The 17,141-nt window shown below is 35.0% G+C and overlaps 1 protein-coding gene across 1 annotated transcript; it reads right to left on the reverse strand.

Moving 5' to 3' along the window:
* Window positions 1-15,564: 15,564 nt before the first annotated feature.
* On the reverse strand, window positions 15,565-16,361 carry LOC120073955. The gene has a single exon (XM_039026882.1). The coding sequence runs from the start codon at window positions 16,251-16,253 to the stop codon at window positions 15,744-15,746; it is 510 nt and encodes a 169-aa protein (XP_038882810.1). The 5' UTR covers window positions 16,254-16,361; the 3' UTR covers window positions 15,565-15,743.
* Window positions 16,362-17,141: the final 780 nt, after the last annotated feature.

The following is a 17,141-nucleotide window of genomic DNA, read 5'->3' on the forward strand; positions in this document are numbered from 1 at the left end:
ACGACCTAACATATGCTATGCAGTTGAAATCATCAACAAATTTCAGTCCAATCCTGGATCTGATCATTGGACTGCCGTTAAGAATATCCTCAAGTATCGTTGGAAAATGAGGGACTATATACTTATGTATGGCTCTAAGGATTTGATCATTATTGAAGGAAATCGAACTCGATATTTCCATAAGTAGCGGAAATAAGATCATTCCAAATCACAATCATGAATGAACATTACAAATTACAGTTGTACAGAAACATACAGTTATGCAATGTATATAGAAATTACAGCATGAACAACAAATGAACATGGAGAAATCTCCACGAACATTTTTCGACTCGTCTCCACCCTCCTTGCTCACAAACGCTCGAACACAGCAACCTCGAACGCTCGAACAACACGACCACAACACCGCACGAACACCTCGCGCTCGTCCTCAACGATCGCCTCGGTCACGAACTCCTCAGCAACATGAACGGCCTCCACCAAACCTCGACGGTGTTGAGTTGAGTATGACACCACCAAGAAGGTTACCTTGGTATTCTCGATATGAGAATCCAGAGGGTAGGCTCTGTTCGGACTTGGTAAGAGGCAGACGAAGAAGGAAAGAACAATCGTGTACACGATCGGGAAAGTGAGAGAAGACAGAGACCTATTGTATAGGTCGATACCCAATCGTTTAGATAAAACTAAGAGATCGTCTAGCAAAAGTTAAGCGATCGTTTAGTTCAGTGTCTGTCGCCTACAGACATTAAACGATCGTTTACTTTGGGCAAGTTGTCACTTAGTAAATAATGCACGATTGTTTAGCTCGTCCAAGCTGTCGTTTAGTAAATCTGTATTTACTTGACAACTACCGTGAGTTTTCTTTTCCGAGAGAAAATCTAAAAAAAACTTTTTTTTTTTTTTTGAAAAAACTTACTAAAATTAGGAAAACCATTTTTCTTTTAACTCACGGTTACCATGAAAATCCATTAACCACCCACTCAATTGGTTATTAAAGAAAAAGAATTAATTATCCAATAATTAATATTATTATAAATATAAATGATAACCAACTTATCATACTATATTTATAACCTATAGTTTTAATATTTCATCTCATGAAACATATAAACCATAGTTCTTTTTCTATTCTATAGTACTTAATGTAAATCTCATTTACATCAATCCTTCACTACATGTATCTCATATATCATACCGATTATATCATATATAATCAAAATACCTCTTATCAATTTGAACATTTCAAATCAACACCAAGAACTAATCCTCAACTGAATCCATTGAGCTATCAAGGGGACCTTATGGACCTGTAGCTCGAAGCTTCAACGGTACATGAATAACTGACTAAACTCTTTAGTCATGGAATCTGCCATTCGTTAACTGTCAGGCACTCCATTAAAGACCAATAGCTAAACTCTCCTTACCACAGATATATTATGTGTCAATCTTAACCAATCAGAAATGCGACAACCCTTCACAGATCGCTCGTAAGTACAGCTGGACCAATAACCGTTATGCCCCTATAGTTACATCTGTCTCCTTAAGTACCCTTGATCCCTCTAATGAACATATGTCATAGTCCTACTATGACTAAGTCTTCTCTTCCAAAGAGAAGTTGTGACCACTATGTTCAAGCCCCGGAATTAGCCCTTAAAGGAGCAATCTCTCTACTTATCCCCGCTTCAGGAAAAGAGTGAATTCCATCTTGTGGATTGAGTTCCCAGCTCCCAGATCAAACAAGTCCCCAAAAAGGTAGGCATGTTTAGTCAGAAATCTAGTCATTCTCACCCATATTAATCAAAGGACCGCTCTCATAGGCAGAAGTTCCCAACACACTCAGGATTGAGGTCATGTCACCTATGTGGCTTAGGTGAGATGTAAATCTCTAGTATCAATGGCATTATATACAGAGTCTAGTCATCTCATGGTCTAGGTTCTATACAAACTCTTTGTAAAGGATACCCCCGCTTGCACATCTCCACATGAATGGTTAGGATCTACCATCTATAGTAGTTTACAACACTTGCAAATCTCTACAAAGCGGGTCGTATCTGTAGTGTCATAAGGATCAAGTATCCCACCTTAATTTTTATACTACAGATCTATTTAGGTTATCACTTAAGGCATGATCCACTTGTATATCACATATACATGCTTAAATTCACATAAGAATCCAAGGAGCTTTTTTTTATTGGATATGAGTAAATGCCAGAATTAAATAACAATTATTTTATTCATCAAACAATGTGTATCTTTACAAAAGGAGCTTTATTTATTGGATATGAGTAAATGCCAGAATTAAATAACAATTATTTTATTCATCAAACAATGTGTATCTTTACAAAACAACGAGACTCCGAGAGAATTAGGACACCAATCCCAATAATCTCCCACTTGTCCTAATGATTCAGGAGACTAATGTACAATACAATATAAAAATGTACAATATACAATAAACTAGGGCATACCCCAGTATAATCTCCCGCTTGCCCTAGACAAGATGTCGCATGTCCTGCAGACCTAGACTCTCCAGGTGACCCTCGAACACTTTAGCCGTGAGGGCCTTTGTAAAGGGATCAGTAACGTTGTGATCCGATGCAATCTTCATGACTATCACATCATCGCGATGCACAATCTCCCTGATCAGGTAATATTTTCGTTCGATGTGCTTACCTCGGCGATGACTCCGAGGCTCCTTCGAATTTACCACATCCCCTTTGTTATCACAATAGAGAGTGATAGGCAAACCATATTTGGAACAACTTCTAAATTTGAAAGGAATTTCCTCAACCAAACAGCCTTCTTAGCTACTTTACAAGCGGCTACATATTCGGCTTCCATAGTGGAGTTCGCGATGCATCCTTGCTTGATGCTTCGTCAGACTATAACCCCTCCATTCAGCGTAAACGCTGGCCTCGATGTCGATTTATGAGAATCTCTATCGGTCTGAAAGTCAGAGTTCGTGTATCCTGTAATGATCAAATTCTTATCTCCATACACAAGCATGTAGTTCCTCATTCTCCGAAAATACTTGAGGTTCATTTTGATCACCGTCCAGTGATCAAATCCTGGATTGGATTGATACCAACTGACAATCCCTACTACATAGCAAATGTTGGGTTCAACATTGCATACATCAAGCTTCCTACAATAGAAGCATAGGGAATCCGTCTCATCTCCTCAACTTCTTGAGGCGTCTTAGGACATTAATCCTTAGACGAAACGATTCCATGCCTGAAGGGTAACAAACCTCTCTTGGAATCCTGCATCCTGTACCTGATCAACATTTGATCAATGTACGATGCCTGAGACAGGGTTAACCATTTGTTCTTGCGATCTCGAAAGATCTGGATCCCGAGAACATATTGTGCCTCACCCAAATCTTTCATTTGGAACTAGGCAGCTAGCCAAACTCTTAATGTTAGTCAGATACCCTACATCATTCCCAATGAGTAGTATATCATTCACATACAGTACCAGGAAAGCTACTGAGCTGTTGATGATCCTCTTGTAAACACAAGGCTCATTAACATTCTAGTCAAAGCCAAACGACTTGACAGCAGTGTCAAATCTGATGTTGCAAGATTGAGATGCTTGTTTCAGCCCATAAATGGACTTATTAAGCTTGCAAACTCTTTACTCTTGATCTGGAACTACAAAACCTTCTGGTTGAGTCGTATAGATGGTCTCCTCAAGATTACCCTTAAGAAAGGTAGTCTTGACGTCCATTTGCCATATTTCATAATCATAAAATGTGGTTATGGACAGGAGAATCCTGATAGACTTCAGCATGACAACATATGAGAAAGTTTCCTCATATTCAACTATCTCAACCTGGGTATAACCCTTCACCACAATTCTAGCCTTAAAGGTTTGTACCTTTCCTTCTACACCTAACTTTCGCTTATAGATCCACTTACACCCAATAGGTCTTACCCCATTATGTGGATCAAAAAGCTCCCAGATGTTATTGAAGTACATAGACTTCATTTCCTGGTTCATGGCCTTAACCCATTCATCTTTGTCAATATCCTCTATTTTTTTCTTAAAAGACAACGAATCCTCAACCCCATCCTTCGTAATGACGTTTTGGGCTTCAGTCAAACCCATGTAGCGATCTGGTGGGTTCATAACCTTCCCACTACGTTGAGGCAGTCTCAACTCTTGAGCTGGTTGACTAGACGTTTTGACCTCAACAACTCTTGTTGATCTTTTGACCTGTTCAACAACTCTTGTTGAACCCTCAGTAGTCTCAGTCTCACTTGAGATCTCACGCACAACGAGCTTACTTCGTGGCTTATGATCCCTCATGTGGTCTTCTTCCAAGAAGATAGCATCTGTGGAAACAAACATTTTGTTCTCACTTGGATCATAGAAATATCCACCTCTCGTTTCCTTGGGGCAGCCTACAAAGAGGCAAACCTTCGAATGTAGTTCCAACTTCTTTAGGTTAGTCGTAGCATATGTGTCGGACAACCCCAAATCCTGAAGTGGTGTAAACTACCTTTACAACCTCTCTATAACTCAAAAGGTATTTCAGAAACACTTTTCAAGGGAACGTTATTCAGGATATAATATGCAATCTCCACTGCATAACCCCAAAACGAGTCTGGAAGATGAGCATAACTCATCATAGACTGAACCATGTCCAACAAGATCTTGTTTCTCCTTTCTGATACACCATTCTACTGAGGTGTACCAGGGGCCGAGAGTTGGGATGCAATCTCATGTTTTATCATATAGTTCTAGAATTGGAGGTCCATATACTCTCCACTACGATCAGATCGTAGTGTTTTTATCTTCTTACCTAATAAGTTTTCAACTTTAACCTTATACTCTTTGAACTTGTCAAGGGCTGCAGACTTACGTTGTATTAGGAAGAGATACTAAAACCTTGAATAATCATCTATGAACGAGATGAAATATTCGTACCCACCTCGAGCTCTAACATTCATCAGACTACAGAGGTCTAAATGTACAAGCTTCAAAGCTTCCTTGGCTCTGTAACCTTTTTTCAGTAAAAGGTCGTTTAGTCATCTTGCCTTCGAGGCATGATTCACATACCGGTAAGGAGTTTTCTTCTAAAATCTTTAGAAGTCAACTTTGCACCAACTTCTGTATCCTATTGAGGTTGATGTGACCTAACCTCAGATGCCAAAGATGGGCGTTTTCCTTTGGAGAAACCTTTGGCCTTTTAGCTGTTGTTGTCGTAATGAACATTTCAGTGTTAAACAAGGCTTTTATGACTAACAGCCTTAATACATATAAGTTATTTTCCATTGAACATAACCAATCTCCATTCCATTCTTGAAAATAAACATTTTATTCTCAGAAAAGGAGACGGTATAGCCTTGTTCAATGAGACAAGAAACCGAGATTAAGTTCCTCTTAATATGAGGAACTACAAAAACATTATCCAGTAACAGATAACGTTTCTTGTCAACAAATAACTTCAGCCTATCTACAACAACAGCTGAAACAACCTCACCAGTACCGACTCGAAGAGTCATCTCTCCTTGTGGCAACGTTTGGCTGGAACTGAATTCTTGGTAAGAGGAACTGAATGATTGGTAGCACTTGAATCAAGGATCTAGGTAGAATCATCATTATCTACCAGACACGTCTTCAAGACTAATAAATCATATCTACTATCTTGTTTCCTCTTTTAGAGAGTAGTGGGATCGAGGTCGTTTGCCATGAAATTCATTTCACACGATTTTTTCCACTGTAAATAATCGGTCATTTTTAAAAGCTTTAAACAGAAATACTAATGAGTTGCTGAAAAGAAAAACACATTGACCTACGTTAGGTTTTAAGCAAATACTCGTTGTAAAACAAAACAACATCCAATAAAGTTTTAGCAAAACTAACATAAACCCCGTGTGGCATCTAGTTTCACAATGACGCTTCAAAGGTTTAGGATAAAAGCCACCGAAGGGAGGTCAGTATCCCTCCTCTGAATTGAGAAGTTCTCAACCAGTCATTAATACCAGAATAACTCTTGCTGGAGTTCACTTTGATATTGTCCAACTGCACAAAACCCATTTGAAGGGGGACGCTTAAAGGCGACACGAGGGATTACAGAATGATCTTACGATGTGAACCAATGACAGAGACCATAGGACGTGTTGACACACACCCTTCACCCACTTATTATAAACACTCTCTCTGTCTACCTTGATATTGACTCATGCAAACACCTTCCGAAGGGGAATGCTCCTTGGGCACCACAAGGCCAAACATGAATCTCACGATGTGAACATATAAGGAGAAACGTGAGTGGAATTATATATATCTGATACACTTCTTCCTCCCACTGAGTATTTTATAACCTAGGGTTTAGCTTACTTAGAAAAAACACGGCTAAGGATTTTAACTAAGTAACTTTTAGGTTTACCCAAGAGTGACTTTTACCTTGGATAGTGAAACAACTTTTGATCATCATCCATTAAACACGGAGTCTTTGACCAAATCGTCGTATGCTTGTTGAAAATCTATCTAATTCACCTTTCCAAGTAGGTTTCCAGGTAAGGGTGTTACGTTTCCCAACTTAAGAACCCCATCCTAGCCAGAACCCGCCTTAAACAAAAGGTCCCTTATAGATAGGTTTACAACAAATTTAATCTTTTATTCCAACCAATTTAATTCTATTAAACCGATTTTAAAAGATTAATCTAGGTTACTAAACTCTTTAGAACTACTTAAACTTAGGTCTATCTTAATCTAATTTTAAAACCCTTTAAAAAACTTGAGTTCACCTTAAGTCCGCATGCAACTCTAAATTATTGATTTTAGGTTCAATTTCCTTTATAATAATTATAAATGGAAACCAACCACAATGCTAAGCTCACACATGCAAGGCATTCATAACGATTATAAACAGCCTAAGTGTCATGCTCAATGCATTGACCATTTATTGCTACTTCTTTATATAACACTTATACAAAACAACAATGAAACAAGCAAAACATGCTTCCATTCATCCTTAGATTATAACACTTATAATAAAAGGATGATGCATGATAATGCTCAATGCATGCAAAATATAACTCTTATATTTCATAATGCATGCACATGCTTTCAAGTAATTTCTTCATGCAATATTATAACATTTATAATACATGATGCATGAATAATTGCACAACCTAAGGTGGGTTTTGACTATATGATAAACACTTTGGCATATAAGTACCATACATCACATGTATAAAAATCAAAGTTGATGAACCAGGTGAAATTGTCTTTAAAACACAAAAGGAAAGCTAACTATTACAAAGACAAGGAGTCTACGGTTCAAACAAGCGAATTGGGTCTCGAACCGCTCGGGTTAAGCATCGCGTCTCCAACCATCGTGTACTAAGCCCCCTTCGATCGTCTACAAGATCAAACAAACACTTTGCTCTATTGTTTATCAGCGCTACCAGAGCTAAACGATTGTTTAGCATTTACTACAAAATCGTTTAGGAAAATATAAACAATCGTTTAGCTATTACTACACGATCGCGTACCTTTATAAGCGATGAAGCTTGAGGTACACGATCGCTTAGCGCGCTCCGCACAATGCCCACCTTCTGCGATCATCTAAATGACTACGATACCTCGAAGCTCTGATACTAATTAAAGGAAATTAAACTCGAGATTTCCATGAGTAGCGGAAATAAGATCATTCCAAATCACAATCATGAATGAACATTACAAATTACAGTCGTATAAAAACATACAGTTATGCAATATATATAGAAATTACAGCATGAACAACAAATGAACAAGGAGAAAACTCTACGAACATTTGTCGACTCATCTCCATGCTCCTTGCTCATAAACGCTCGAACACAGCAACCTCGAACGCTCGAACAACACAACCGCAACACCGCACGAACACTTTACGCTCGACCTCAGCGATCATCTCGGTCACAAACTCCTCAGCAACACGAACGGCTTCCACAGAACCTCAACGGTGTTGAGTTGAGTATGGAACCACCAAGAAGGTTACCTTGGTATTTTTGGTGTGAGAATTCAGAGGCTGGGCTCTGTTCGACTTGGTATGAAGCAGACGAAGGAGGAAAAAATAATCGTGTACACGATCGGGCAAGTGGGAGAAGACAGAGACTTATCGTATAGGTCGATGCCCAATTGTTTAGCTTAGTGTCTGTCGCCTACAGACACTACACGATTGTTTACTTTGGGCAAGCTGTTGCTTAGTAAATATTGCACAATCGTTTAGCTCGCCCAAGCTGTCGTTTAGTAAATCTGTATTTACTTGACAACTACCGTGAGTTTTCTTTTGCGAGAGAAAATCTCAAAAAAAACTTTTTTAAAAAAAAAACATACTAAAATTAGGAAAATCATTTTCTTTTTAACTCACGGTTACCATGAAAATCCAATAACCATCCACTCAATTGGTTATTAAAGAAAAAGAATTAATTAACCAATAATTAATATTATTATAAATATAAGTGATAACCAACTTATCATATTATATTTATAACCTATAGTTTTAATATTTCATCTCATGAAACATATAAACCATAGTTCTTTTTCTATTCCATGGTACTTAATGTAAATCTCGTTTACATCAATCCTCCACTAGATGTATCTCATACATCATACCGATTATATCATATATAATCAAAATACCTCTTGTCAATGTGAACATTTCAAATCAACACCAAGAACTAATCCTCAACTGAATCCATTAAGCTATCAAGGGGACCTTATGGACCTGTAACTCGAAGCTCCAACGGTACATGAATAACTGACTAAACTCTTTAGTCATGGGATCCACCATCCGTTAACTACCAGGCACTCCACTAAAGACCGACAACTGAACTTTCCTTACCACAAATATGTTATGTGTCCATCTTAACCAATCAGGAGTGCGACAACCATTCACAGATCGCTCGTAAGTACAACTGGGCCAATAACTGTTATGCCCTTGTAGTTACATCTGTCTCTTTAAGTACCCTCTTGATCCCTCTAATGAACATAAGTCATAGTCCTACTATGACTGAGTCTCCTCTTCCAAAAAGAAGCTGTGGCCACTATGTTCAAGCCTCGGAATCATCCCTTAAGGGAGCAATCTCTCTACTTATCCCTACTTCGAAAAAGCAATGAATTCTATTTTGTGGATTGAGTTCCTAGCACCCAGATCAGATAGTCCCCAAAAAAGTAGGCATGTTGAGTTGGAAATCAGGTCACTCTCACCCATACTAATCAAAGGACAGCCCTCAAAAGCAGAAGTTCCCAAAACACTCAGGATTGAGGTCATGTCACCTATGTCGTTTAGGCGAGATGTAAGTCTTTAGTATCAACGATATTATATACAGAGTCTAGTCATCTCGTGGTCCAGGTCTTATACAAACTCTTTGTATAGGACACCCCCGCTCGCACGTCTCCGCATGAATGGTTAGGATCTACCATCTATAATAGTTTACAACACTTACAAACCTCTACAAAGCGGATCGTATCCGTAGTATCACCAGGATCAGGTATCCCACCTTAATCCTTATACTACAGACCTATACCTTATCACTTAAGACATGATCCACTTGTATATCACATATACATGCTTAGGCTCACATAAGATAACCAAAAACCTTTATTTATTGGATATGAGTAAATGTCAGAATTAAATAATAATTATTTTATTCATCAAACAATGTGTATCTTTACAAAACAATGAGACTTCGGGAGAATTAGGACACCAATCCCAACAATTATAGGACACACTAATTCGGATTTTCAGACCGATGTGGATTCTATATAATCAACTTCGGGATCGGTATTTACTCTGAATGAAGGAGCTATAGTATGGAGGACCATAAAGCAAAGTTATATTGCTAACTCCACCATGGAAGCAAAGTATGTAGATGCATATGAAACAACGAAAGAAGTAGAATGACTTAGGAAGTTCTTGATCGATTTGGAAGTGGTTCCAAATATGCATCTGTCTATCACCCTTTATTGTGATAACAATGGAGCAATTGCAAATTCAAAAGAATCGAGAAGCCATAAGCGTAAGAAGCACATCGAGTGCAAGTACCATCTCATCAAGGATATCGTACATCAAGGAGACGTGATAGTCACGTAGATCGCTTTAGAAGATAATCTAGCGTATGCGTTTACAAAGGCTTTCATGGCTAAAGTATTCGAGGGTCACTTAGTCGGACTAGGACTACGAGATATATAAATCTAGGGCAAGTGGGATAATTCATGGGTATGAGATGCACTAGTTTATTGTATTTGTATTTTATTCTCTCATACTCAACATTGTATATATGTAAACCCACAAACATTTTAGTACAAGTGGGAGTTTGTTGGGTTGTATGTCCTAAAACTCACACTTTGTAAACATTAAACTTATTTTATTTGCAATAAAGATGTTAGTGAGATTTATTCAGTAAAGTTGTATTGAATATGTAAATTTGTAGAAGCCTAAATCCAATAAACTAACGAACCCCTTGCTATAGCATGAATACTTGAACTTTATGTAGAGACATAAAAGTATATCAAGTTCAAGTATATAGTTAAAACGATCTATAAGTACAGGGATAGAGTTAGGTACCTTATCCTGGAAATACTATAGATGCGGTCCACTTTGTATTTGATACAAACGATGTGATCATGAATCGTTCTTATAGAGACATGCGAGTAGAGGCATCCTATGCAATATTGGGGTTGATGCCCTAAACCTTGTGGCTCCTGTAGTTTGTAATTGTAATGTACAAACAATTTATTTGTTTAATAAAATCCGAGGTATTTTATTTGACATTTAGTAGCATTAACCCACAAAACCAATAAACTAACATTCGAGGTTCTCTTATGTTGCTTAAACATATATGTAGAGACATACAGGTGGATCATGTTTAAGTGATAATTTAAATGGTCTGTAGTAGATAGATAAGGCTGGGTACCTTATCTTGGTGACACTACGAATATGACCCGCTTTGTAGTTGTTACAATTGTTGTAAAGTGCTACAAATGATTTGACCTTGATAACTCATGTAGAGACATGTGAGCTAGGATGTTCTATACAAAGGGATTTTCATAAGACCGGACTATGAAATAATTAGTCTCATTATATAACGCCGTTAATAGTAAAGACTTACATTTCACCAAGATGACTATAAGTGACATGACCTGAATCCTGAGTGAGTTGCGAACTCCGTGTTTCATGTATCTTTGTTATGAAAATATATTCCAGATCCGACTCATATCCTTGAATATAACCCATACAGTTGAAGGAAAATTTATATTATGAAGAAGAACTTGTACAAATTTTAGATAGGAAGGAACATGTGTCGAGAAATAAGACAATTCCATTAGTTAAAGTTCTGTGGAGGAATCATGCAGTGGAAGAAGCAATCTAGGAAAGTGAATAACAGATGAAAGTCAAATGTCCTCAATTATTCTCCTGATGACTTCACCTGAAATCCAAAGATGAAATTCTCAAAAGAGGTACTGATTTATAAGCCTTGCTTCTCTTTTCCTTGTTTAAGTTTAAAATCAACCTAAAAAAGTAAATTTGGATTAAACGATCAAAAGTAAGTTTGGGTTAAGTAAATGTTATTGTCCAAAAGTTGAGTTTAAGTTTTAATACTTAATAAATTAACCATTTGTAGTGTTATTGAAATGATGAAGTAAAAATGGAAAATTTGCTGTTGGCTAAGTGTTAAGTGAAAGGGAAATAAATTTTAAGGAAAGAGAAGTACCGTGAGGGTGAGAAGAGAATTTTATTGTTTTGGGTAAATTATTTTAAGAAAATATCAAATAAATTAATTAATCGTGGGTAAACTTATTTTAGGTGAGGCAAAGGAGACAAGAAGATAAAGGGTTTATGCTCTAAAGCTCCTAATTTTATAAATAAACTATTTATCATTAATAAAATAGGTTGTTATTTTATTTTGTGTTAGTTATTTTTTTTTTTTACATAACATTATCCAATAAACTAGAAAATCCAAGGTTATTATTGAAGGAATTAGGATTCTCATAGCAGAAGCGTACAAACGTTAGTGTCTTAGAAATTCGTTTTTCAAAAACTTAATTAAACAGAGGAGACGGAAACATGTGATAAACATACACCCTTATGAAGGAACATTTGAAGGTCCTTGAGCAGAAGCGTGGAGATCAATCCAAAATTTATTTTCACGGAATCCAAATTACAGAGTATAAATGTTATGTATAACCATAAATTTACAACATACAAATAAAAAGGAAATGAGTGAATTAGGGTGAGAGAAAACTTGCCCTTGAAGAACCTTTCTTCACATATTTCCTTTCTCCGGATCTTTTACGAACAAACTCGATCTAAATTGTCACCACCACGAAAAGAGCTCTTGTATTCTCTAGTGGGATGAGAATCATTAAGGAGTTGTGGGCTCTTAAGTTTTTGGAAGAGAAAAAGTGATTGAGAGGAAAAACTATTTTTCCAGAGAAAAACTTCGATATCTTTTTGGAAATGTTGTATATTTATTGAGCACCAACTCCACACATGCACTAAAATAGAGAGAAATAAGGGGAAAGGAGTTACAACTCCCTCCCAAAACCATTTTCAAAATAAATTAAAATAATTTATTTAAAAATATATATTTAATATATATTTATATGATAACTACCTTATCATATAATATATGTTAAACTATATGTTATATCTAATATAACACATAACCTATAGTTTAGTATTGTATCAAATACAATATAACTTATAGTTTTCATTCCCTCAACAATGCATGATATTTAATTTAAATCTTATTTATATTAAATTTAATTATATGAATCGAATTCACATAATTAATATTTGAATCAAATTCAAATATTTATTTCTATCAAATAATGTATCAGATACATTATAGTAATTATATCATACATAATTAAGTAGAATTAATTATATCACATATAATTAATCTCCTTAATTAATTTGAATAATTTAAATTAATCCAAAATTGATTCTCGTTTAATCCCTGTTGAGCTACAGAGGGAATCTCATGGACTTGTAGATTGAAGATCCAATAGTATTTTAATAATTAATTAAACTCTTTAATTAAATTACTCAACATTCATTAACTGACGGGCACTCCACTAAAGATCGACAGCTGCACTCTTCACATTACAGATATATTTTTGTGTCTAATAGATATAACTAATCAACAGTGCAATGACCCTTCACAAATTGCTCGTAAATACAGTTGGGCTAAAATTACTCTTTTCCCCTGTAGTTACATCTAGCTTTTTCTCTGTCAGCAGCATCGGATACAGCAACTGGAAGCAAAGATCACTCTAATGAACAATAGATCATAGTCCAACTATGACTAGATTCCTCTTGGGCCAAGAAAGGGTGTGGCACCACATTGTTCAAGCCCCGAAATCAACCAAGGGAAAAATTTATCTATTTTCCCTACTTTGAGGAAGGAGTGAATTCCGTTTTGTATAGTTGTGTTCCCAGCTCCCCAATCAGACGAATCCCAAAATGGTAAGTTTATTGAGTCGACGATCTGACCACTCTTACCCATACAAATAAAATGACCGCCTTCATGGGCAGGAGTTCATAACTCACTCAGGATTTAGCCCATGTCACCTATAGTCATCCTGGTGAAATGTAAGTCTCTATTGTGAACAGAGTTAGTTAATGAGACTAGTCATTTCGTGGTTTGGTCTTATACAAACTCCTTTTGGATTGTAAATGGATCACGAAAATAGTTTGCATAAGACCAAACCACGAAATATTTAGTCTCACTATATAAATTTAGTTAGTTTTTTTTAGATTATAAAAATTAGTTTAAAATTTTGAGAAAAGATGTGAAGTTAATTTTTTTTTCCTTGAAAAAAATATACGGTAAGCCTAAAGAATTTAGAAAGAAAAAGATTGTTTCTATATGTATTCAAATTATTTATTATATTATTTTTCTTGCAACAAAAAGTTTATAAAGTTATTTCTTTTAAGGAAATTTTCACGGTTAGAAAAAATGTGGAAATTTTCACCGTTAGAAAAAAATGTCAAACTATTTATAAAAATAGTAAAAAAATACCAATAGACATTGATAGACTTCTATTAGTATCTATCAGTGATAGACTTCTATTAACTTCTATCAAATAAAATTAAAAATTTTCTATTTTATGTAAATAATTTTCCTTATTTTTCTATTTTTGAAAATCTCTACTTCTTTTAAGTATTTTATATGAACAAAAATTTTGGTCATTAGATGTATGTCTTGTATACTTTGTATGACATATGTGTAGAATCTAGGATCATATCAAATTTTTATTATCATGTTATAGTTTTTCTTTAACCTGGATCACAATAAATCGAGAAAAATACTTAGATGCATCTAAGCTACCCTCATTTTCGTGCAAATCTACTTTACTGTCCAATTATAGTGTGTCACATGATAAAATTTTATCTGATTCTTTTCCAAAATACATTTTTCTTTTCGGAAGTTGTATGATTAGATCAGTGGATGCACAGAGATAAATGCATATTTGGATGTACTCAAAATATCGATCTTAAAGATTGTTTGTTTCGTGGTAATCTAAAATTCTCATAGGAATATGGTATTTTGATTACCTGTTTGATTTGTAGGAATGTATGATACCTTATCTAACAAATTTTGGTTGTGCTTTTGAATCGTGGGTTTTTAATATGGCATCTATGATATTTTTGCCCTTCATTTTTTTATTTTTTGATTTACTTTATCTATCAATTTTTTATTTCACATCTTTTTGAAAAAAAAAAAATAAATGAATGTATATATGCACTTACAATCAATTATATTAATGGTCTTCTTTTGGGAAAAAAAATTAACATTGAATTAATATTTTATAAAAACATCAAACAAATACATAAATAATTTATTGTAAAAAATAGCACAAAGAGTATAAACTAAATTTGATATATAAATATCACACTAAACTAATTAAGACCAAAATGCATTTGATATAAACTTAATTTATATTAGATTAATAAGTAAAATATTTAAAAATATTAGTACGACAACATTGATAGAAGACATAATCTTAAGATATTCTCATACGTAAATCCTACAAAATATGCATAATTATTTGAATATTTCCAAACATTCTAATAAATTATTCTTCTAAAACAGACGTATTCAAAATGTCAGAATCTATGTTTTCAAATATTTATGAGACGTGTGAATATTCTAATTATCTAGATTGAAAAAGTACTCTTTAAATGAATGAAGAGATCATAGTTCAACTTATATATATATAATTCGAATTTTTCTATAATGTCAGAATCTATGTTTGTGTGTTAACGACCACAAAGTCTATAATTCGAATTTTTCTAAATCTTATTGTACTAAAAAAAAATTATGAGTGAAATCTTTCACAGTTATTTATTTATTTTTAGAAAAACACTCCTAATCTCCTCAAAGAATCTCCCACTCCCCAATTAATAAATAATAAAAAGTTAGGTTGAATTCATGGTTAATTTAAATATTAAAAAAAAAAAAAAAAAAAAAATTGGTAAAACTAAAACCATAAATTTTTACATGTACATTCAGTGTTTGTTACAAGGGGGAAAAAACGTAATTCTAACAACAAAAAAGGTGAAATAAAAAGATGATTAGTTAAACTTTATTATTATTATTATTATGTTCCAAATTTTCAACCAATCCCTTTGGCCTTGTCGATACACCAAACGAACAGAACCATTATTCTAAAAGCCTCGCTTCCGATTCCGATTCCGATTCCGATTCCGATTCAGATTCAGAACCGTATTCCCCCGCTCATCTACTGATTCCGAAACAAAGTATCGAACCAGTAGCCGCCGCATCCTCTTCCTCCTTCGAACGCGAGATTCCAGTCGGAAACCGCCGCCCCGAACGCCGCCCTGTGAACTTCGCGCCGGGAGCCGAGTCGAACTCCGATCCGGAAGACGGCAATGAGGCAGATTTAGAAAACGGCGGCGACAACAGATCGATTTTCCTCTTGGAATTGAACAAGATGTGGAGAAGAGAGAGAGATTTGGATCGTTTCTTGAGCGGTTTTTTAACGGAATCGGAAAAGTAAGAAGGAGGAGGAGTAAGAGTAGGAGTTAGGTCATCGGAAAATCGGTGAATAGGCGTACCTGGCTGAGACTCCCAAACGAAGGGAACGGCGCCGGCCAATCCGCCGTAGTAGATTCTGGAAGAGTAATTTGCTCTAGAACTTTCTCTGGACAGAATCTTGGAGAAGAATTTGTCATTTTGCTTGAATTGGAGAGACTTTTGAGGATAATCGGAGGTTTCGCAAAGCATAATTGTAAGTTCTTCAAACAAAATGGAATCTCTTTAATTTCAACCTCTCTTTTTTCTGCGATAGAAGCCATTGATTAGGGTCCCCTGAACTGTGTTTAAATGTGCATCTACACACACCCTTTGGTCCCCAGTACAAAAAAAAGGACATTTTCTTTTTCTTTTTTCTCTCTCTTTGAGGGGTAAATTTGTAATTTTTAAACCATTTTCGTTCTTCGTTTTTGTTTTTTAAAATTTAATTTTATTTCATCACAATTTTTAATCAAATTCTAAAAAATATATATTTTTTTTAAAATTACATTTTTTTAATTTTCAATACTTCAATTGCTTTTTGAAAATATTGGTAAAAAAATAGATAACAAGTCAATAAATTGAGAGGTAAAAAAAAATTATAAACTTAATTTTCAAAAACCAAAATTTAAATGATTAGCAACATGGACTAAATGTATAAGTACAATTTTGGTCATTATACTTTTGATTTTGTTCATTTTAGTTCATGTTCGATTTTTTAACGGTTGGGTTCTTCTATGCAAGAAGAAGACTTTGTGTAGGTTTGGGATAACCCTTTATTCCATAGTCTTGGTCTTTCTTTATTTTAGTTTAACATGTGAGGAGAGGGATTGAACCTTCAACTTCTTGAGATAAAAGTTATATCAATACTATGAGTCGAGTTTACTTTGACATAGTCTCTATTTACAACTATCCAATTAATAATCCTCAAATATTTTAGTTTGCAAGTGCATCTTTGAGATATAGTCATCAATTCTCCCAAAAGGTCACAATTAGTGTGAGCAACTTTCAATTTTTTAATTTTAGCTCTATATTTTTAATAAATCTTAAATTCAATGGGTAGAATTTCAAATATTTATTGAAAGTATGAAAACTAATTAT

This window comes from Benincasa hispida, chromosome 3 (genome assembly GCF_009727055.1).
Source record: "Benincasa hispida cultivar B227 chromosome 3, ASM972705v1, whole genome shotgun sequence".
Taxonomy (NCBI): domain Eukaryota; kingdom Viridiplantae; phylum Streptophyta; class Magnoliopsida; order Cucurbitales; family Cucurbitaceae; genus Benincasa; species Benincasa hispida.